At 30.6% G+C, this 23,178-nt stretch overlaps 3 protein-coding genes and 1 long non-coding RNA gene across 10 annotated transcripts; 2 read left to right on the top strand and 2 right to left on the bottom strand.

Annotated features, from left to right (window-relative positions):
• The first annotated feature begins 3,113 nt into the window (after positions 1-3,113).
• LOC112705265 (protein VASCULATURE COMPLEXITY AND CONNECTIVITY-like) lies at positions 3,114-3,619 on the top strand. The gene is made up of 2 exons (XM_025756100.1): positions 3,114-3,218; positions 3,410-3,619. Exons 1-2 carry the CDS (start codon positions 3,114-3,116, stop codon positions 3,617-3,619), a joined length of 315 nt encoding a protein of 104 aa, XP_025611885.1.
• A 4,210-nt stretch (positions 3,620-7,829) lies between these two features.
• Positions 7,830-11,768, bottom strand: LOC112705264 (formin-like protein 3). Its single transcript, XM_072200095.1, has 6 exons — positions 11,077-11,768; positions 10,208-10,793; positions 9,631-10,117; positions 9,345-9,529; positions 8,985-9,220; positions 7,830-8,897 (listed from the first exon to the last, which is right to left on the bottom strand). The coding sequence occupies exons 1-6, from the start codon at positions 11,203-11,205 to the stop codon at positions 8,007-8,009; spliced, it is 2,514 nt and encodes an 837-aa protein (XP_072056196.1). The 5' UTR covers positions 11,206-11,768; the 3' UTR covers positions 7,830-8,006.
• Positions 11,769-14,086: 2,318 nt separating this feature from the next.
• On the top strand, positions 14,087-16,148 carry LOC112707035 (uncharacterized). 7 transcript variants are annotated; one of them, XM_072201113.1, is made up of 6 exons: positions 14,087-14,370; positions 14,502-14,671; positions 14,945-15,045; positions 15,141-15,193; positions 15,379-15,540; positions 15,629-16,148. In XM_072201113.1, exons 1-3 carry the CDS (start codon positions 14,169-14,171, stop codon positions 15,035-15,037), a joined length of 465 nt encoding a protein of 154 aa, XP_072057214.1. In that variant the 5' UTR covers positions 14,087-14,168; the 3' UTR covers positions 15,038-15,045; positions 15,141-15,193; positions 15,379-15,540; positions 15,629-16,148. The 7 variants fall into 7 exon arrangements, with proteins under 7 accessions (XP_072057214.1, XP_072057218.1, XP_072057217.1 ...); XM_072201117.1 differs by having other exon boundaries at positions 14,099-14,370; positions 14,502-14,647; positions 15,697-16,148; XM_072201116.1 differs by having other exon boundaries at positions 14,099-14,370; positions 14,502-14,647.
• A 134-nt stretch (positions 16,149-16,282) lies between these two features.
• LOC112707036 (uncharacterized) lies at positions 16,283-17,473 on the bottom strand. Its single transcript, XR_003155963.3, has 2 exons — positions 17,110-17,473; positions 16,283-16,708 (listed from the first exon to the last, which is right to left on the bottom strand). It is a non-coding gene; the product is annotated as an uncharacterized lncRNA (long non-coding RNA).
• Positions 17,474-23,178: the final 5,705 nt, after the last annotated feature.

Genomic DNA, 23,178 nt, shown 5'->3' with positions numbered 1-23,178 from the left:
ATCTGTATCTTTGCATTTGTTCTCGTTGTTTTTTCGACTTCTTGGGTAGCAAATATGTCGTCAATGTGGTCATCAAGCGACTCAACTTCATCCACCTCTACGTCGTAATCTTCATCCTCCAAAGGTAATATCGGCCACTTCATCGCGATGCTGAATCTCGTGTGTTCTGTGGAAGTTTGAGGGTATCACTTGTACTTGACGGCGCAAGCCGTTTATCATTACGCGGTGCACGAAATGGTTCCTTAAGATGGGATGCTGGAACACTATTAGCTGAGGACGAAAATAGAGGAACTCTATCACATGGTTCCTCACGTGATATTTGAGCATCTCTAGGCATTATTCCAACCTTAAGGCAAGATGAAATCATTTAAAATAAAATTCAATAAAAAGAATTAATTTAGAATTATAATCACAAACTCATAATTTTCCACGAAAAAGTTACAAAAAGATCAATGATATAATTAAAGACTTTCTAATTTCAATGCAAGTTTTTCTAAAAAAGTGTTAATGTCAATCACTTACCATAGTACCCTTAGTTTTAGTATTAGTCTTGTCATCGTTTGAGGGTTCACGTATAATGTTGTACCGTGATTTTCTAGTTATTTTTATAAATCTTGAAAAAAAATAATATTATTAGTCAAATATTAGCAAAACTCTAATTTACATAAAAAAAAACTCTAAAACAAATATCTAATAAAAATATTACTTGTCAAATATTAGCAAAACTCTAATTTAAATAAAAAAACACTCTAAAACAAATATCTAATAAAAACTATGGTCTCATTGTTAAGAAAAAAAATGGGTATTGAAAAATTTAATACCTCATGAAACATGTTACCTAAGACACACTACATGATAAACTAGAACACCTTAATGCTTTGTTGACCCAAGAGAAAAATGTCACCTTACTAATGTTTTTGGTTTGATATAAGAGACATGAACATATGAGGTTCATATAAACTTAATGATTAGTAATTTGTTTGCTCTGCATCTATGTATATAGCAGTTTTCATAAATTTATGTGAAAAAAATTTAACCCAGTGTAACAGATTTCACATAAATATTTAATATTATATATTATTATAATAAAAATGATTGACTCAATCACTATATATATATATATATATATAAAGGCGTATAAATTGTAAAAATTTAATTAAGATAGTAAAAGTAAAAAATCATGCATGTTTAGGAGCTAAAATTAAAGTAATATGGGGGCAGAAGGTGAGTATTGAGATTTGATATAGAAGTCACTGCACCAATAATTATTGTTTATTTGTGTTTAATTTTAAAATTGTCTTAACTTATTATCATCCTTTTTTTTTTAATTATTATCTAATGACTTGAAAGTTTTTAATTTTTTCTGAGTATACTTATTTTGTATATGCATGTTGATATTTTTAATATTAATTGAATATTCTAGTAAAATAATTTATGACTGTCAAGATAAGGAAGAGTCTGATTCAGAAGATAATTTAGTTAATATTTTCTCTGTTGAAATTGACATCTCCATGTAATTTGATCTCAATAAGATTTTAGAATAAGACAATGAAATTTTAGAAGACCAACAAAGGCAAGATGATATATATGTAACAAAAAGCTATGGTATGGAGATGACATATCAGATTCTGTAAGACATGAAGGCCATAGATTCTTGACAGAGTATTTTTCATCAGGTCAATACGATGTTGAAGAGAAATTTTGACTTTTTATTCTAAGAGTTATGTTGATTCCTTTAATTTAATGGTTTGGGTCACAGTTTTACATATTTGTTTACTTTTAGAATTTTTTTAATTTAAATTTAGTAAGGCATAACTTCGAAGAAGCCTAAATTTAATTTATGCTCAATTGAACTTTATTTAATTTTATAAATTCAGACGTTGACTTTTAATTTTTTTATTTATATTTGAACGCAAATTTAAATGATAATATAGTAAACGAGAAAAACTTATGGATAAATTTGTTCAAATGAGTTAATATAAGTAACTTATTTAATTTATTAACTTTTGTAGGTAAAACGAATCTAGAAATAGTATTACTATTTAAGTAATAATGATTAAACATATGTGGTTTAAAAAAAAAGTAGTGAATACTTAAGTAAATTATATGCGAATGTTTTTTTTTTTTAACATTGAAATATGTATTTAAACGCATTTTGTGGTAGTTGGAAGAAAACCGCTACAAACAATTAAATAATAATTCAACATAAGTAACATATTGCAGCAGTTTACCAAAACTGTCACTAAATATAAGCTTAATTGCAATCCCACTTTCAACCGCCATAATATCTACCGATATTATTCATTATAAAACCACCGCAAAATTCTTGCCGCTATCTGTAGAAATTGTTGTAGTGGTTAGCTGCCAAAATCTTGTGCCACTAAAAAATTGGTCTTTTTTTGTTATATATGTATATACAATTCTCATAATTATTGTTTAATTGACTGATTTAATTGACTGATTTAATGCTAAAATAAAAAATTAATAATAATAATAATTAACTTATTACTTTATCATTTTACATTGTTTAATAGATTTTTTCCCATTTTGACTTATTTTCATTATATCTCTCACTATGCTGGCTAATTTTTCTTTTTTTTTGGTTAATCACGATGGATATATAGTGATTTATCAAAAACACCCCCCTTCTTTGTTTTTTCCTTTTTGGGGTACGTAGATAATGATCTTTGCACGGGAGATTTGGATTTTACAATTGTGCTTATAGCAAGAAATAAGATATCAAGCCATAAAACATAAAATTAATACTATAAAGGATAAGCATGAAGACCCAAAAAAATAAAAAAGAAAAGGATAAGCAAAATATAACAAAATTTAGAACACAATCATTCCAAATTATTTAGGATAATATACGGCGTTACATAAATGTAGATGTAGATACAAGATTTATACCTATAGTGACGCAAAGCATATTAAAGTTTAGATTGTACAGTTTGGACAAAAGAGACTTTTCCCACCTGTTCCAACTTCTTCCTACTCTTCATGTATATAAATATTGTTGCTCCGTACGTATCTTTTCACTCCACTATACTATTTTTCAATTAGCACTTGTCAACAAGCAAACCAGAAACAGATAGCTAAATTCTTCCACAACAATGGCCCCTACTAGAATAGCAGGAATTTTCCTTTGTCTCCTGATTATAATCATGGATGTTGTAGCTGGGATTCTTGGCTTGAAGGCTGAAATTGCACAAAAAAAGGTATGCTTCAAGCTATATATATACACATAGATATTTTAAGGTTGTGTTTGGTGACGGTCTTGCGACATAAAATAAGTTTGTATGTTGCAATCTTATTATAGGAACAATGCTACATAGTCAGCAAATATTATTAATTTTGGCCAACACTTGATCAATAGTATAATTGTTGTGTACTTGTGTTTGACAAACAGGGTCACTATGTAAACCTGTATTTAGTGGAGTGTAAACAACAAAGTCAGAAGGCCTTTCAAATGGGGTTCGCTGCATTGATACTTTTGGGGATAGCCCATGCTATAGTCTGTTTATTGGCTGTCTTCAGTTGCTTTTGTTCTCGACAAGGCCTTGTCATGGCTTATTTTATCAAGCAAATCTCCATGGTTCTCCTGCTTTTAGCATGGTAATGTCTCTCTACCTTCATACCAATTCATTCAGAATTGCCTTATTTCTATTCTTCACTTTTTGTTCGACTAACTTGACTAATCCGTAGTAGATTTGAGATTTTGTATTTTGTGGAACTGACACCTTTGACGTGTTGGCCCAGCATAATAAAATGAGTATACAATTATTTACTGAAACCATATTTTTGTTGGTCAGGATTACATTTGCTATTGGAATGATCTTGCTGCATTTCGGGACAAAATCAAACCACCATAAAAAACGTTCTTGTGGATTCTCAGATCATCACTTCTTGTATATTGGTGGCATTTCGTGTTTTGTTCATGGCGCATGCTCAGCTTTATATTATGGTTTTACCGCGGTCACAATTATTTAATTAGTGTGTAAGATAAATTCTGGAGTGCAGTGTGTTCAAGCCATTCGTGTTAGTTAAAGAAAAGATGCAACCTTTTAGGTATCCTGTATAGCTTTCACCATGATGTTCATTTTTAGTTATTAATTAGGGTCAAATCCGCGGAAATATGTAGAGAGATAAATTTATTATACTATATAATATATTTTAATATTATTTAAAGATTAACTAAATATTATGTAAATTTATATTAAATTTAAAGTATTTTTATATTAAAAATATTTTTCAAAATATTTATTCAATAACTTATACATAATTATTCAACTAAAATATAATAAGAATTGGATTATAGTTTAGTGTTTCAAAAATTTAAATTTATTTATTTTTAGAAAAAAACATAAATTTTTTATACTAGAGTTTGTTTGTAAATAATTAAAAAAAATATTTAAAAAATAAATTAAAATAAAAATACTAAAAATATAATATAAAATTATAAATTAATATTATAATTATCATATATTTAAATGTATCTAATAAAAAAAATAGTGTCTAATTTAAATTTGTTTGAAACAGTTTTTCAATAATTGATATAAGAGATTAAGAAATACAGTAATAAAAATAAGAGTCCTAAGTAATATGTTTTATAAAAAGACTAAATAGTGTAGTAATAAGAGTCTTATAAAATATGCTAACAAACTATAATTCAAATGATATAATTATGACACTTTTAATGTGTATATTTATTATATTTAATTAGTAATTTATGTTTTATTTGAATAATAATAATAGGTAAATTTTTTTATTTTTAATTCTTTTTCGTAAAGATGATTGGCTAATTTTTATAAGATGTCTTACGTCTAGAAATACTGTTGTGGTATTATTAAAAAAAAATTTGGTAACAAAAAATTTTAAGTTATAATTAGCAAAAAATTTTCATAATTTATTTTATTTATATAACTTAATAATATTTTAATTTTCTATCTCACTTTTTTATCAATCTACTTATCATATTCTTATCAACCCCACTTATTAATGATATTAATTATAATATTATATTCCTAACTATTAGACATTCTTTTAATCACTATTTAATATTTTTTTTATAATTTGAATGTTATAATGTCATATGATTCTCTTTCCCATGTTTAATAAATAGACACCAACAAAAATGATATTTTTGGAGAGAGGTTCAAATCTTAGATTTAAAAATACAATAATTACTAATAATAATTAAAAACAGTAATAATATTAATTAAATGATTTTAATTGTAATTGATTTTTATTTTCTTTAATTTATTTATTATTATGGCAAACGTTGACAAATATGAAAACTTGGTTTAATAGGTTTTTCATTGTTAATTTGGATCATGAAGGTTGTTTATTTCCTCCAACTAAAAATCACAACTCTATTTTAATTATAAGCACAATTGGAATAGGACAAGAAAATTTACAAGAAAGAGTTGAAGAATAATTTGAACAACACACAAACTCACCCAATGAGATTATTGTCCGTCAATCAATTTTCGAGAATATGAAAAACTACACTAGTTTTGATGAGGTATGGTAATAAACTGATTTAATTTTTTTTATGTGCATCTATAATTATATTGTACTAACTAAGTTCATACACATAGCATTCATAAATTCATATACATAACATCTATAGTTACATACAACTAACATCTAAAATTTAAATTCATGTTTATTAGATATTACATCTATACATATATTATTTTTTAGTTATTATTTTTTAGTTATTGCATAAGTAATTATCAAATTAACATATATATTTTTAAATTTTTTCATAATTGAATTTGAAAAAATGTCAAATTCTTAAATTAATTTATTCAATTGATAAATTTACTCATAACATCCATAAATTCATACGCATAACATCTATAATTTCATATTAATAAAATCCATAATTTTGTACTCATAATATTCATAATTTCATACATATGATGTCTATAATTAATATTACCAAATTTTAAACTATGCGTCTTATTGTATTTTTCAAATTATCTCATATGTGCACTAATAGGTCATGATTTTAATTATTTTAATATTTTTTATTTAATATTCATATGTATGCTTATTTATTGATTTTAATATGACGAGTTAATAATTATTTTTAAAAATTTATTTTTTAATTTTTTTATATGTTATCTTTTATTTTTTTATTTTCTAATAGTTTATATGTAAAATATGAGTTGTGCAGTAGAAGTCGTTAAAATTTTAAATTTAACCTCTATAATTTTTGCAGAAAAATTGTATTTTAATGGGTAATAATGTGAGTGAGGAATTTTAAGGATTTAATTTGGAAGAAACTGAAATTGATTTTCGAAAGAACATTAATGACTCCAAACACGCAGAAAAATGGTAGGTGATAAGGAGAGTAAGTGATAAGAAGGTGTATATCACTTGTTTATCAAGAGAATGAGAATTTTTATATGATATTTTTATATTGTAATTAATTTTTGGGTACCTAGCACTCTTCAATGGAAGTGTCTTTGTGATGTTTTTAATAAAAATATTTTTTTATAACTGTGTTTAATGAAAGTGTTTTTATAAATGTATTTTTTAGATGTATTTATAATAATTAATTATTGTTGACAATAAATTAACAGATAGTATATTAATACCCTATATTTTTTCTAAAAATAAATAAGATGGCTAAAATTTATTGTATAGAGAATTGATATTAACTTTTATAAATTATAAATAAAAAAATAGATTCGTTCTTTTACATCCGATAAATTTGCTGTAATTATGACAAAGAGATTAAATAGAAACTCGCCACAATAAAATATTTTTGAGTAAAGTTAGGGAATCAAAAACATATCAGTCAAAATCCAGCTAAATACCTTTCGATGAATTCAAAATCTCTACGAATTAATATATATGGATGTTTCTTCTACTAAGTATGACAATGTTTCTTTTTCATATTAAATGGATGTTCTTTTATGTATTTTTCGAATTTGTGTTTGGCGAAAGGGAAAATGAATTTTGGATCGGGCTTGCTGAAAGGGTTCCGTGATCCCAGAGGTGGTTATTGGGGATTTGAAACATATTAGTCAATGAGAGATTTTATTCAAAACGGCAATTAATAACAAACATTAAAAATTAAATAAAAATTAAATTAATTAATTTAATATTGTTTTGGCTGATCCCCTTTTAATTCCACATACTTTTCCAATATTTTTTTCTTATATATTTTTTAAAAGATTTCTTTTATATATATTAGCATCAACATAGATATTTTAATTTATAGAAAAAGGTTAAATTTTACCAAAAAATTTCTGCTTTTTGCGAATAATCCTCGTGCAAATATCCTAAATTTTGAACGAGGATTATTGACAGATATCCTAAATTGATATTTTTGTATGATACACTTGAAAAAACATGCAATGACTAGGGAAAAAAAAGGTAAAACAAGAACAGATGAATTATACTTGTCAGATAAATCATCTAAAAATTTTCTAGAGTTAAAAAGTTAGACACAAGGTTGGCTAATGAACTACCCTGTAGATAAGCAACAGTAATCAACAACATATAAAACAGGTCCATTTCAGCACTAAGAATTTATAACATCATGAAGCTTTTGCTCACTCCAATTAATATTAGCTACTTGAAAAAGGTTGCAGCATCATTCAACCAGATCCATCAACTTTTTAAGGGAGAAACCAATCAAGAAGTTAATCCATGTCCCTTCCAACCCCCCCCCCCCCTTTCCACTCATGCATGTTTTCATGAGGAACAACAATACTAAACATTTTGCATCTTCCATTGATCATGAATTATCCCTAACAAGCTATGATATATACAATTCCCTTCATTCTTAGCACAAGAATTTTGGGGCCTTATCTTCTTTTTTTTCTTTTTTTTTTTTTACCAAAGATAAGGAGACTCGAACCCACAACCTCTGAATGAGTATGAAGAGACTATGCTATTTGAACTATAACTCATTGGCGGGGCCTTATCTTCTTGCATATGCATAAAACTTGCTAGAAAAGCTATCAAGGTAATAATAACCTCTTAATCTAATTATCATCCTCTTTCTCGTCCTCATCCTCATCTGAACTTGAGCAATGGATCCTGCGCGCTGCTATGGCCGGAAACAGTCTTCTATGCAGATCAGAAGGAGACTGCTGCTGAGTATTCGGAGATACTGGTGGCGACGACAAATTTGAAGCCTCTTTCTTATGAGAGATCTTCATTGGCTTCTGTGTTGTTAACTGCACCTCTTTGCATACTGTGTCCAACATTACCAAGAAATCACGAACAATTACAAACAATCTCAAACCTTCATCTTTCCCTGCTTGTCCATGGAAGTAATCTGCTGTAGCCTTCACTTCAGCCATGATCCTCTTCTCTTCCTCAGACAGCCATGACACTTGAGCTTTTGATTTGTCCACAAAATTTTCAAGGGAACGCTTGAAGTTGCTGTCTTCATCTATGCTCTTCAAATCATTGTTCAATAACTCCTCACTTTTGCTGAGTAACCGATCAAGTTTCCACACTGCAGCCGTTAGAGCATCGCCGTCTATAATCGCCGCCCTTTTAACATCTTCAAGTTCACTGCTTAGGCCTGAAACTACTTCAAGGCCAAGTCTTCGGTAGTGTTCTTCTGATTCTTGGCCAATGGAATCATCAACAGAATCCTCTGTTCTGACACTAGAATTGCTCTGCCTCGCTCTCTCTGTTCTCAAAGCTCTTACTCCCTCAGAACGTATGATCTCCTGAACCACAAAGTGTAGAAGTGTTGTCTTTCCATCGGTTCCTTTTACATCCGAAAGCTTCAAAAGTGTGTCAAGCTTGAAGGCTTGAGCGCCGCCACGATATGTTCCATCATTCAATCTGTTTCCTGTCTTGAGAACTGCTTCTAGTAGTTTAAGGAAGAGCCTACTTTTTCTTAGTTTATCACATGAAACCTGTTAGTCACAGAACATCTATGTTAGCACTTATAACTATGTATGGTAATCAAATTCAAAATACTGCTTGAATCATAGTTTAGTTACCTCTAATGTTGAAAAGCACTCCTTGATGCTTGAGACCTCTTCTGGAAGAGTGAGCATGAGTTGTAGAGACTCGAGACGCCGGAAAGCGAGTGGAATGTCAACTAAGACCTTGAGAAACCGCTCTGCAGGGCCAAGTTGAGCAATGTTTCCATCAAATAACCTCAGCTTCAGTTCCTCATCTGTTGTTGGCGCCATCTTTATTAATGTTTGGATCAGCTCAACAGGAATCTCGCTACCTGATTCAACCAACAGATTACAGAATGTTCTAACAGGGAAAGCACTAACTCTTGCTATATCATGAACACTAAAAGTTGAAATGAACATAATATGATGATAAATAAAGACTAGAGAGTGAGTCACCTTCTCTAAGGGCATCAACAACTTCTTCTGTAGTCACATTCAAAGCACGTAAAAGAATTGATAAATTCTGTGCTTTCTTAGGATCAATAATCTGAATTAACTGTAATGAAGGTTCTTGTGATGGTGACTCTTTTCTATTGGGGTTGTTGCAGCCAAATAAAGACTCGATTTTCTGTTCATTGAACCTGTTAATTTGTCATCAAGATCAGCAAAAAAAGTTAATACAATTTTACTTTCCTCATCTATGATAAATCCTGATTTTGAGATGACTTAAAAATGTTCTTACTGGAATGACCCTGCTCTGATCTCATGCCAGACCATTGCTTGATCAGGAGATGCAGCAACCTTATCCCAGAAAAATGGCTTTAGTTTCGCTTTCGGAGCATCCGCCGAATCCTCTTCTACATTACTAAGACGTGCCCGTGAAAGGATTTTAACAGGAGGGGCAGGTGGAGGCCTAACAGGTGCTTTTGGAGCCGGTGGGGGGCGAGGCGCAGCAGCAGGGGGTGGAGGTGGTGGGGGTGGTGGCCCTGCCGGCTCAGGGGCTAATCCTTCTGGAGCAGCACCTAATGGAACTTGTTCCTTGCTTTCTGATGATGAGGCCTCACCCGCAGCCACACCCAAACCCAAACCCACACCAACACCCATACCCAATGAGGCATTGTTATCTTCAGGGCTAGTGGTAACATTCCCAACAATAGAAGGGTTCTTTACATAGATTATACCATTTTCATTGGTATTAGAATTTCCCAAAGCAATAGACTTCTTTGAACCTGAAAGAAGAAAAACAAACATTGATTGAAGCAACCATGAATGTTTTACTATCATCAATTCATCATCATATATCAGCACAGAAATAGTACCAGACACATCACTTGAGCCTAATACAGTTAAAGGCCTGTCATCTTTGTAGACTTTTCTGCTTTTCCTGATCTCACGATAGCATAAGAGCATGCCTACTATGATTATTATTCCTGATACAACCGAACCAATGATAATTGGTATCTTTCGTTTGCTATTATCCTCCTCATCAACTTGAGGAGGAGGAGGGGGAGGTGAATCTGGTGGTGGTGGAAATAGCACATAAAAGTCTATAGGTGGAGAATTTGGAGAAGGAGAAATGGCACTTAGTGTTATCCCTTGAGGCGGAAGCGAGTTGGCAAACTTCTTCTTGACACGCAGTTTTTTGGGTGATGGAACAGGAACAGGTCTTGGTAGTTTCCTCTCACTCTGAGGTAATTTGTCAAGCAAGTATCTACCGCGATTGTCTTCGGAATAAAACTGTGACACTGACACATGATCATGCTCCTTCTCTTCTGAATCATGAGTTGGAGGATGTGTCCTTGTAATGCAATCTAATAAGTTTGTTTTTATTTCCAAGTCATAGTCCTTAATATCATTGTTCCTCTCTATCAATTCCTTCCTGCAATGTATCCACTCCTGCTCTTCCTGCATTAACCAACAATTGAAACATCACAATATTTGAGTTGATCTTAGATTAAGGTCTTCAAGAACCTCAGTGAATCTGTGAGGACTAAACCATTTATGCTTCAAACATCACAAATGCTAGCATGACATTTTAACTTACAAAAGAATAAGACAGTTCATAATATCTCATCCTATATTTCTTCATAATATTGATCATAAACATGACTTTTATTTTTCCATAAAGAAAAGAAACAAATAAAGGAGAAAAATGGAAAGATAGAGAAAAATGCTAAAACATAAATACCTTAATTACAACACCATGATCTGCATAAAACTCTTGGGGTTTCCACAGTTTCCCTTCAAAGCCGATTTTGGCCAAGGCACAAAGAAGAAAGACAAAAAAAACAGCATAAACAGGTCTTGTAAACTTCATTGCTCCTTCCAAATTCACAAACGTGTAACTTCCAATTCATCTCATTGAGCTTGAAAAAATCCCTCTCCAACAACTCTCTTCATGAAGACAAAAGAACAAGCCTTGTCAAAGAGGTCCTTATTAATAATTAGCTTCCAAATTTGTTTGTTGCTTGTTGAAGAACACACCAAGGTAATTAAATTAGGGAATGCCCCTAGCTAGATCCTAGGAAAAACGCGAATGCCAAAATTTGATGATGGAGTTGAGCAAACGTATGAACCCTTTTTTTTATATATATATTTTATTTTGTTTATAACGTTAGAAGGTATGTAAGGTGAAACACCAACCCAACGAACGTGAAGCAATGCATGCTAAAGCAATAGAGCTTCAAAGCGCGTCCTTGAGATTCTGTTGAATTTTTTGGTGGATAAAAATTGTTTTTCCGCTATAGATTTTGATTAAAATTGAGGGTTTCAGTTCAAGGATATGCGTTGAAGAAAGTTTGTGGGAAAAGTTTGTTTTGTTTTCGGGTAAGGGAATGTGTCTTAGGATAGAGATAGAGAAACAAAGAAACAAGAAACAAACATGCAAAGCGAGAAGTTGAAGTCCTAACATACGAGACGTGGGGAGAACTATGTCTTTTTTGTTATTTACAATTTGGATAATGGACGTTGGATATATATGTCATTCCCTATATTTCCTATCTTCTTATTCCGAAAATTGCTAGTTGTTTTTTCTTTTTAGTTATTACCACTCTACTTCTATCTTACTACCTTTTTTTTTTAAGCTTGGGAAAACTTCATTTGTGCATTAGGAAAAAATAGACATGTGGAAGATTTGTTTATGTTGGTTCCTTCAATATTAAAAAACTTCATCAATAAGCATAACTTCTACTATGACACTAGGAGATATTTATAGAGTTGGTGGTGAGATATTTAGATAACAAAAGTGGTCTGCATCTAAGTGATTTCATCTAAGTTATTTTATCTAGCTTTATTCTTTAGCAATTTTGAATTGAATGAAATGGAATAGAATCTAATGCAATTGAATAAAGTGATAATGAATAATTTCATTCTTCTTTGTTAAAACATGTATTATTTATGAATTTAAATTTGGATAGAATGCACAAATTTTTGAATTTATAAAATGCACAATTTTTAGTTCATGTGTTATTACACAATAGTATTGTAATAACATCTTTCAAGACGAGCTTTTACTAGAGCCAAGAAGTAAGATTTGATAATTTGGTATTCTGCACCACACTTTTAATAATATCATGTCTAAGATGCAAGAATATCAAGTAAAAAGTAAAGATAAATATTCGTTTTCTCATGAAGATGCTACCTTAAATGATGTTAACGACCTTTAAAGTCCCCTACGTGTTAGAACAAGAGGATGTCCCAATAGATTGGAATCGAATATGAAAAAAAAATCGTAAATGCATCAAAGAAAAAGGAAAAGACAACTCTAAGTGAGGTAATATTCAGGGTCGGAGCTAGATAAAATATTAGAAGGAGCCAAAAATATTTACACAATAAAATAAGACTAATATAAAATTTTAAGGAGGGGCTAAACTGAAATTTACATATAATTTACATGTAAAAAATTAAAATGAGGAGGGCATTGCCCCTTTCCTATTACATAGCTCCGCCCCTGGTAACATTGATTTGTTTATTATTAGGCAAAAATGTGTGTGCATGTTATTACATTTGTTAATATATGATTTACTTCTTTTATAGTTGAACCTTTTAGATGGTGGATTAATGATTCAGTTAAACTCCAGCCTTTATCATGCATAGGATATGAATTATCCTGAAGAGGATATGACGTACTATGATAGAAGTTTCGGTGTTTAGTAAAATTCATTTCAGTTTATTTATGTTTTACTCATGTAATGTTTTTCTCTTTGATGAAAATGAGGGTTAATTTCTAATTTAGGTTATATTTTATTAAATAATCACTTTTTGAATAAATTTTGATTCATTTGTGTTTAAATTTCGGTTTATTTGACTTTTACTCATATAATTTTTTTTTGATCAAAATGAGGGTTAATTTTTTATTTGTGTTATGTTTTATTGAATAGTCACTTTTTGATTTTTCAAATTAGTTTCTACAATTGTGTTGTGGTAAACAGTTTAGGTGTTTATTAGAATAAATTTCGGTTTATTTGTGTCTAAATTTTAGTTCATTTGTGTTTTTGTCGCTGTTGAGGTTTAATAAATACATTCAATCTTTTCCAGTGTGAATCTAGATTCATTCAAATTAATGTGATTCCAATACAGTCCAGACATTTCTAACAAATAAATAAAAAAAACTAAAAAAAGATTTTCAAATACATATATTAACATTTTCAAATATATAGTGTTCAACAATGTCAATAGAAATTCATTACAATTTAGAAGATTGAATCAATTTACTTTTTATATCACCAGATGATAATCTACAGAAAGGACTTGCAACAGATAACTTTAAGATTCTTATACCTTCAGATCTCTCAGTGATTTTATTTCTCAATTTATTTATCTTGTCTAAGAGAATAGTTGGACCATTTTCATGCCTAAAAACATCAATTTGTTAGTTGTTACTACAATTGAAAAAAATTTATTAATATGTATAAAGTTAGAAGTTGAGGATCAATTATATTTAATGATACTTGTCTACTTTTAATTTTTACATGTGTCTTTTTTCTTTTTGATCTTTTATGTTATATGATATATGGATTCGTCTAAAATCAACTCAACTCTTTTGAGCTTATCTAATACACCATACAATTTGAAGCATTAGATTAGATTGATAATAAATCTAATGATTTATATTTAATCTATAAATAATTTATTAAAATTTACAAATAACTTATTAAAATTTATACTAAAAGACAACAAATTTTAATATTTTAAATTTCCCCCAACAATAAAATCTAAATTTGCTAACCCTCGTTTCCGCTCCTGAAAAAACTTCCCCAAAAAAAACCCATCATCACAGCCATGGAAGACCACCGTCATAGAAGACAGCCGCTTCTTCCTCTTCCCTCTTCCGCACCAGGTGCCTCCATGAAGCTACTCGATTTCTCGATTTCATCCAAATTCTTGCGATTATGTTTTGCCAAAAACTTTGCCGTTGAAGGCCACGCCTCCTTCTGTGCCGGCGCGACAGAAGGGGATGATTTGGTGACCCCTCAGTCCATAGGTTAGAAAGTCGCAACCTTTTTGGTTTCTTTCGTGGGAAGTGAATGGTTCTTTTGCATGCATGTGACTATTGGATAATGAATCTTTGGTAGAATTTGGAGTGGGTTTTGTGTTGAATTTTGTTAATTTTAGGTGAGGATGCGGTGGATGGAGAAAAATCAAGTGCTGCGGCGACTTTGGCGGCGGCGGCTGCTGCGGGCCGAATGAAGAAGCCGTCAGTGAAATCGAAATCAGGACCTAAGCCAGCATGGTGGAAGCTCCTTTCTCAGTGTTCTCAGGTTTGGTTCGTCGCTGTGAATTGGGTGTGTAAGTTTTTCTACGTCTTTTTTTGTCTCTTGGAGTACTTGAATGGTTTTTGCATTATGGGATTGGAATGCATGGTTAAAGTTGATCTATTGGAGTGATTTTAACGGATATTGAACTGCTTTGTCTTGAAATTTTGCACTTGACCTGCAAATTTGAATGATTGGTTGATTTTGCAAGATACTTTCTGCATTGTGGAAACTGATGACTGAAGTTTCAAAAAATGCTTCTAATGCTGCATATTATGACTTCAGCATATTCTTGCTTTTCAGATGATCAACCTGTTACAAGCAATTATGAAAACTCCTCATTGTATGTGTTGGAATGGTTATTACCAAGAATTGGACTTCCAGACAAGATTATAGTGAAGGATGTAAGAACATTATGTGTAAATCGTGATTTTAACTTTTAAGTTAAGCAAATTTGGCTTTTATTAGATTCATTTTTTACTTTTTGCTGAACTTGTAGGATGGTGCTTTTGTTGATTCATGAACTATGGTTGTGGACGGTGCCAATTATGGGTGAGGGATTCTTTAATATTTCAGTTTATGTTTGTTGTGCTGCTAGCTGATGTAAATATAGGTTTAGAAACTAATAGATGTATTGGGTATATATTTTGTTGTGCTCACGCCAATGAAAATATGTATTTTTGTCATTGTGAAATACCTCACTAGGTGGTGGATATATCACCATTTTGTTTGTGCAGTTAGCAGGTGTGGCTTGCAAAATATTCTCCAAGACTATTGCATTGGGTGGTCACTCAAAACTGGCTCCTTTCAAATTCTGTTATTGAGAAAAAGCGGCTTTCTTCAACACTAGAGACATTGTCATCTTGAAGATTATTCCCGGCTTCCCTATTCTTACCAAGGTGAATTACATGCGTTCTTTTACTTACTTTTAGCTAAATACAAATGGTTAGTCATGGAGGAATAACTCCTCATTGTTCGTGTGTATAGGAAAAATTAAGGGAACAAGTTGTTTTTGACACACTCTTGAGTGATTGGATTGTGGCATTTGGCAACAGGGAGTTTGATCCATTGAAGCTGAGCAATCCATTCGGTCACAACACAAGTAAAGTTCACGTTTGGCAGGGATATGAAGTCAAGGTTGTGCCCTCTCAAATCCAGAGATTTGTTTCAAGGAATATGCCATGAATAAATTACCATGAAGTTTCAGATGGTGCACATTTGATTATCCATTATAGTGGTTTGTGTGAGGCCGTTTTGAGGGCACTTTTACTTGGTGAATGTAATGTTTCATATAGACCTAGATTAGATAGGGCACTTTTACTTGGTGAATGTAATGTTTCATATAGACCTAGACTAGATAGGGACATACTTAATTTCCTCTCGTGTTTTTTTCTGTTTTACATTCAGAGAGAATGTCATAGATCATATGTAAATTATTTTTCAGTTTACTGAAAGCTTGAAGAATTATGCACATGATATGATAAATCACATATACATGTTATCTTCATAGACCTATTTCTTCTTCTTATTCTTTATTATTGTTTCTATGATTGACAAATTAAAACGGATCAATTTCTTAAGGTAATCACTTTGCATGAGTTAGTAGACTATCTACTACCTGAATGTGGATAAAGGCTAAAATTGCATAATATGATGCTCAATAAAGTTGGAATGTTGAGATTTGAGTGTGTACAGAATTAAACTTAACAAACAGAAACAGCAAGATCTTTGAAACAAGTTCCACATAACAGAAATAATACAAAAAGAAAGGTATCTATCTATTTATATATAACAACAAATTTTCTTGCATATGAGAGGAAAAGAAAAAAATCAGATAGCTCAAAATTATATCCTCCAACAGGGGATGGAATTTAGCACAAGCATCTTTCTTGATTGAAAACTACTATCGTAATAAACAGCAGTCCAAGTTGGTATATTCCAGCTGTATTTGTAGTATGAGTGAAGGAATGGTTTCGAATCCTGCGTTCGCAGAGTAACTTGGTATATTCAACCCAAGATGGAATGGTTTCGCTTGAACAGATTCATCAGTATATGACTTGATGCTTCCTGCAATTTATAATTACTAACGTTAATTACCCAAAAAAATAGTATAAATAGGTACAATTTATAATCAAATAAGCAAAACTAACCAATTACTATTGAATTTTTAAAAAGAATGACTAACCAGAAATTGAAATCATGATCAGAAACCAAACAGAAATAGCAAATAAAAAATAGAACATCATGAAAAGAGACATAAACCCAGAAATTGAAATCAGAATCATAAAAATAAATACCAAAATTTTTTAACCCTAACTCAAATTTTAAACAACCAAGTAAACTGAACAAAACCACTAATTGAATGAAATAAGAAGAACAAAACTCAATTGAATGACTTCAACGAAACAGATTCATGTAGCAGAAGATAAATGGATAAAAAAAATGAGCTAAATGAAACAAGTTCATACCTGAGGCTGAGACTCCATTGAAACTCTTGAAGTGTAGCGATGAAGGGAGAGACGGCGCTGAGGACGGACGACCGAAAGATGCGGTGCACGATGAAGGCAGAAAGAACGACGGCACTCTGAAGCTGAAAAGGGAATTCTAAAATAAATTGGCAGTAGGATTTTGTGAAAAGGGAAGAGAAAGAGAGGCTGATAGCAGTGGGTAGGGATTATTGTTGTGGCTGATGGTAGTGGGTAGGGATTGTTGTTGATGACAGTGGGTTCTAGGAAAAGAGAAGAGAACGAGAGTAAAGGGTGTGTTGGTAGGTTTAGGCCAACTAGGTAACTAACTTAATTAAGCTTCTTTTGATAAAATAACTTAAACATTAAATGATTCTGTTAAAAGTAACTTATAAATAAGTTATTTTGTGTTTGAATTTTTAATTCTAAAAGTGCTTATTTTATAGAAATGTAATGAAAAGTAGAAGTATTATGAGAGAAGTCATTTTTTTTAACTTCTCTATAAGCTCTAAAATAACTTCTTAGAAAAGTTGCAATTTGGTTTTGAAAATTGCACCAGACATTAATACTATCACTTTTCATAAGTCAAAAGTTAAAAAAAAAAACTACTTATCGAATTTCCCAAACGGACCATTAGTCACTGAGTGAAGGTAGCAAACTTAAGGTTACTTAATGAATTTTAAAAATATTTGTGGTAAAAATAAAAAATTAATAATTATTATTAAACCCCGTTTGGGTTATATTTATAAATTATTTATTGTGCTTATCACAAAAGCTCAAAACACTTGAGCTTACTAAAGACAAATCCATGATATATTTATAATACAAATATAGAATTAATTTATGTGTATAATCCATGATATATTTATAATACAAATATAGAATTAATTTATGTGTATATACTTACATAATCGTAAAGTGGCTTCTCTTTTTTTGAGATGGTCTTTTTTGTTATTCTTGCTGTAAGGAATAAAAAATTTCATAATACTAGGGAGACAAAAAAAAATAGACAAAATTAGTCTTATTTAACATTTATTAATTGTTGCAACAATTAATAAATGTTAAATAAGACAAGTTCTAACTATTTTTTTGTTACCAAATATTTCCGTAAAAAATTTGGTCAATACTTAACAACAGCATCAAGTGAACCTCAGTTAATTCACAAATGAACCGAAATTAATTCATATTTGAACAAGCAATTAAAAATACGTAATCATCAACAAAAACACATAATTCATTTTTGGATCCAAATGAATCTCAAATAAACTAATAAATGAACCGAAATTAACAGCAACATCAAGTGAATCTGAGTTAATTCACAAATGAACCGAAATTAGTTCATATTTGAACAAATAATAAAAAAACTAAATCATCAACAAAAAACACATCGAATTCATTTTTGGATCCAAATGAACCTCAAATAAACTAATAAATGAACTGAAATTATTTAATGATGGCATTAGAGAAAATTAAGGAATAACAAATTTGGTGAATACTTAATAGCAGCATCAAGTAAACTTCAATTAATTCACAAATCAATCAAAATTAGTTCATAGTTGAACAAGCGGTCAAAAAGACTCAATCATCAATAAAAACACATTGAATTCATTTTTTGGATCCAAATGTACCTCAAATAAACTAAGAAATGAACCGAAATTATTTAATGATGGCACCACAGAAAATTAAGAAATAAAAAATTTGGTCAATACTTAACAACAACATCAAGTGAATTTCAGTTAATTCACAAATAAACCAAAATTAGTTCATATTTGAACAAGCAATTAAAAAGATTCATTCATTAACAAAAGCACATCGAATTCATTTTTGGATCCAAATGTACCTCAAATAAACTAAGAAATGAACCGAAATTATTTAATGATGGCACCACAGAAAATTAAGAAATAAAAAATTTGGTCAATACTTAACAACAACATCAAGTGAATTTCAGTTAATTCACAAATAAACCAAAATTAGTTCATATTTGAACAAGCAATTAAAAAGATTCATTCATTAACAAAAGCACATCGAATTCATTTTTGGATCCAAATGAAACTCAAATAAACTAAGAAATGAACCGAAATTATTTAATGATGGTATCCAAGAAAATTAAGAAATAAAAAATTTGGTCAATACTTAACAGCATCATCAAGTGAACTTTAGTTAATTTACAAATGAACTAAAATTAGTTCGGATTTGAACAAACAGTCAAAAAGAGTCAATCGTCAATAAAAACATATCGAATTCATTTATGAATCCAAATGAACATCAAATAAACTAATAAATGAACCAAAATTATTTAATGATGACACCAGAAAAAATTAAGGAATAAAAAATTTGGTGAATACTTGACAGCAGTATCAAGTGAATTTCAGTTAATTTACAAATGAGGCGAAATTAGTTCATATTTGAACAAACAATCAAAAAGACCCAATCATCAACAAAAACGCATCGAATTCATTTCTGGATCCAAATAAACCTGAAATAAACTAAGAAATGAACCGAAATTATTTAATGATAGTACCATAGAAAATTAAGGAATACAAAATTTGGTAAATACTTAATAGCAGCATCAAGTGAACCTCAGTTAATTCACAAATGAACTGAAATCGGTTCAGATTTGAACAAGTAGTAAAAAAGACTCAATTATCAACAAAAATACATTGGATTCATTTTCGAATACAAATGAACCTCAAATAAACTGAGAAATGTACCTAAAATGCAGCACAACTACTACAGTTTCATTCGATTCCTAGTTACAGAGAAAAACAAGAAAAAATTGAATAAGAAAAATTCGATCTACTAAATGAACGAACTCGATTGATCCACTAAATCCTAAACCAAACTAGTAGAAATGCGAATGAAAAAACTGAACATAATGAACAAGTAGTTTTGTCAGTATCTTGAGAAATCTTTATTATTCTTTTTTTTATGTTTTTTGTTGATGATCTCAAGCGTTTTTGTAGTTTTCGTAGATAATTTAAAAGATTTTTGAGAGATTTTGAGAGAGGTTTCAAATTCCTTTGTTACAATTTTGAGTAGGAGATGTGAACGATTTTTCATATTAGAGCGTGAAGCGAGTGGTAACGTTTGTTTGGGATTTTGAGCACGTGTTACACACTCTTTTAATGAGAGTGATTTTTGTTAGTGTTAGACCTATTTAGTTAAATTTAAATGTTAATAAAACTTGAATGTATAATAAATTTGTTTAAATAATATATATTTAAGAGAAATAATAAATATTTACACTATTTTTCTATGTATATATTTTTTGTATTTTTTTATAATATAAAAATAATTTTTTATTATTTTTTATCGATCACTTTTAATTAAAAAAAATTAGGTGTAATATATATATATATATATATATATATATATATATATATATATATATATATATGAAATATTAGAGGATTATCAAAATTTATTATTTTTTTATTATTTAGTCCTTAACTAAATTTTTTTAGTTTAATTCATTTAATTTAGTAATTTAATAATATTTTTATTTTATATTTTTAAATATTAATAATTAAACGATGATAAAAAATAATAATAAATTTTGATGGTTTTTAGCATATATATATATATATATATATATATATATATATATATATATATAACATTCTTCAATATTCAAATTCTATATATTGTCGTTAATATAATAAAATGAAAGAGAAAAATGTAAAAGCACCGCTTGATTCACGCTATGTATTGAGAGAACTGCTTAGGAGATAGTAAAAGTGTTATAAATAAGTGTAAGGAATGTAGATTTGGGGTTCTGATGAGAGTGCTTTTCATTTTACATTTTCAATAGAATTCATTGTTTCATTTTTCTTAAGAAACCTTTTCTATTCTAGAATTTTCTTCTTCTCAATTTCTTTCTGTTTTGGGTTCACTGCAGAGGAGTTTTCTAGGGTTTTCAATTCCTCTTTTATGGTATCCAGAGCCTATAATCTTGTTCATCTTTGTCATGGAGATTATCCTCTCTGACTCTTCCAAGAAAACCTTCTCACCTATCTCAGACAAACTCACTCAAGAAAATTATAGCACATGGAGACACACGGCTATGTTAATAATTCAGAGCCTCTCCATGGAAGATCATCTATACAGCTCCAAGATTCCGCCGCAGTTCGTGACTGATGAAGCGACCAAAACAACTTCTGAATCGGTGAAGTACAAGACATGGAAATTACAAGATTTAACTCTCACTACTTGGCTTGTAGAATCGATGACTACCAGCATCAAGAACAAGGTAATTCATCTTTCACAATTTTATGAAGTTTGGGAAAGAATTGAAAAATACTTTGAAGATGCTTCCGCTTCACGAATTCAGAGTTTGAAATCCCAACTCAAATCATGTAAGAAAAATGGAACTGTTTCTGATTTTCTGAACAAGATTCGGAATGTGGTCGACGCCCTTTTTGCTCTCGGCTATGAGGTACCTGACTCAGATCACATACAAGCGATAATCGATGGTCTTAATGAAGATTACACTGTATACATTGGTTCGGTAATGTCAAGGCTTCATCAAGTGGAAGGTATAGACTATGATCAAATTTATAGTCCAGTGGTAAGGCCTTCCACCATTAGAGTTATCTTAACTATTGCTGTTTCATTAAATTGGCCATTGAGACAGTTTGATTTTGATAATGCCTTTCTTAATGGCACCTTAAATGAGACTGTATACATGATGCAACCTCCGGGATACTCTACAAAGGGTGAACAACTAGTGTGCAAGCTAAACAAGGCCATTTATGGTCTAAAACAAGCACCGAGAGCCTGGTATAAAACATTATCTACTACTCTTCAACAATTTGGATTTAAAGAAACCAGATCTGATGTGTCTTTGTTTGTTAGATTTTTTGATTCTAATGTGATTTACTTGTTAGTTTATGTAGATGATATAATTGTTACCGGTAATAATGCTGCAGAATTAGATAAATTAATTTACCAATTGAACAATATTTTTCCGTTAAAGGATATGGGGAAGTTTAGTTATTTTTTAGGCTTGGAAGCTTCATATTTGTCTACAGGTAGTGTTCATATTTCACAAACCAAATATGCATCTGAATTACTTAAGAGAGCTGGAATGGAGACTGCGAATTCGATGCCTACCCCAATGATGTCCAACACAAAGCTTTCAGCTCATTACTCGGAACCTTTTCATGATCCCAAACTGTACAGATCAATAGTTGGTGCACTTCAATATCTCACAATGACAAGACCAGATATTGCCTTTGCTGTTAACAGAGTATCTCAGTTTATGCATCAACCAACATTGCTGCATTGGAAGAGTGTAAAAAGAATTCTGAGATATGTGAAAGGTACAGTAGATCATGGATTATTATTTTCTAAATCTACTGATTTTAGGTTGTTGGCTTTTTCAGATGCTGATTGGGGTGGAGATCTAGATGATAGAAAATCAATCACTGGATTTTGTGTTTATCTTGGATGCAATCTGATCTCATGGAAGAGTAACAAGCAGACAAAGGTGAGCAGGAGCAGTACTGAAGCAGAATATAGGGCAATGTGTGCTGCCCAAACTGAGCTAATGTCCATACAGCAACTTTTGGGAGAGCTTCGAATCCCACAACCTATGTCACCAACCATCTTTTGTGACAATCAGAGTGCCTGTTTATTGGCTGCAAATCCAGTTTTGCATAGTAGATGTAAACATCTTGAGCTGGATTTGCATTTTTTAAGGGATTTAGTAAATCAAAAATCTCTCTATGTTGTTAATATACCTTCTCAAGATCAGGTGGCCGATTCTTTAACTAAACCATTGTCCCTAAGTTTGTTTCAGAAATACATGTTCAAACTGCGACTTCGAGACAAATCGTGCCTCAGTTTGAGGGGGAGTATTGAGAGAACTGCTTAGGAGATAGTAAAAGTGTTATAAATAAGTGTAAGGAATGTAGATTTGGGGTTCTGATGAGAGTGCTTTTCATTTTACATTTTCAATAGAATTCATTGTTTCATTTTTCTTAAGAAACCTTTTCTATTCTAGAATTTTCTTCTTCTCAATTTCTTTCTGTTTTGGGTTCACTGCAGAGGAGTTTTCTAGGGTTTTCAATT

The sequence above is a fragment of the Arachis hypogaea genome, chromosome 8, assembly GCF_003086295.3.
Source record: "Arachis hypogaea cultivar Tifrunner chromosome 8, arahy.Tifrunner.gnm2.J5K5, whole genome shotgun sequence".
Lineage (NCBI taxonomy): Eukaryota > Viridiplantae > Streptophyta > Magnoliopsida > Fabales > Fabaceae > Arachis > Arachis hypogaea.
This window is presented reverse-complemented; position numbering and strand designations above follow the sequence as displayed.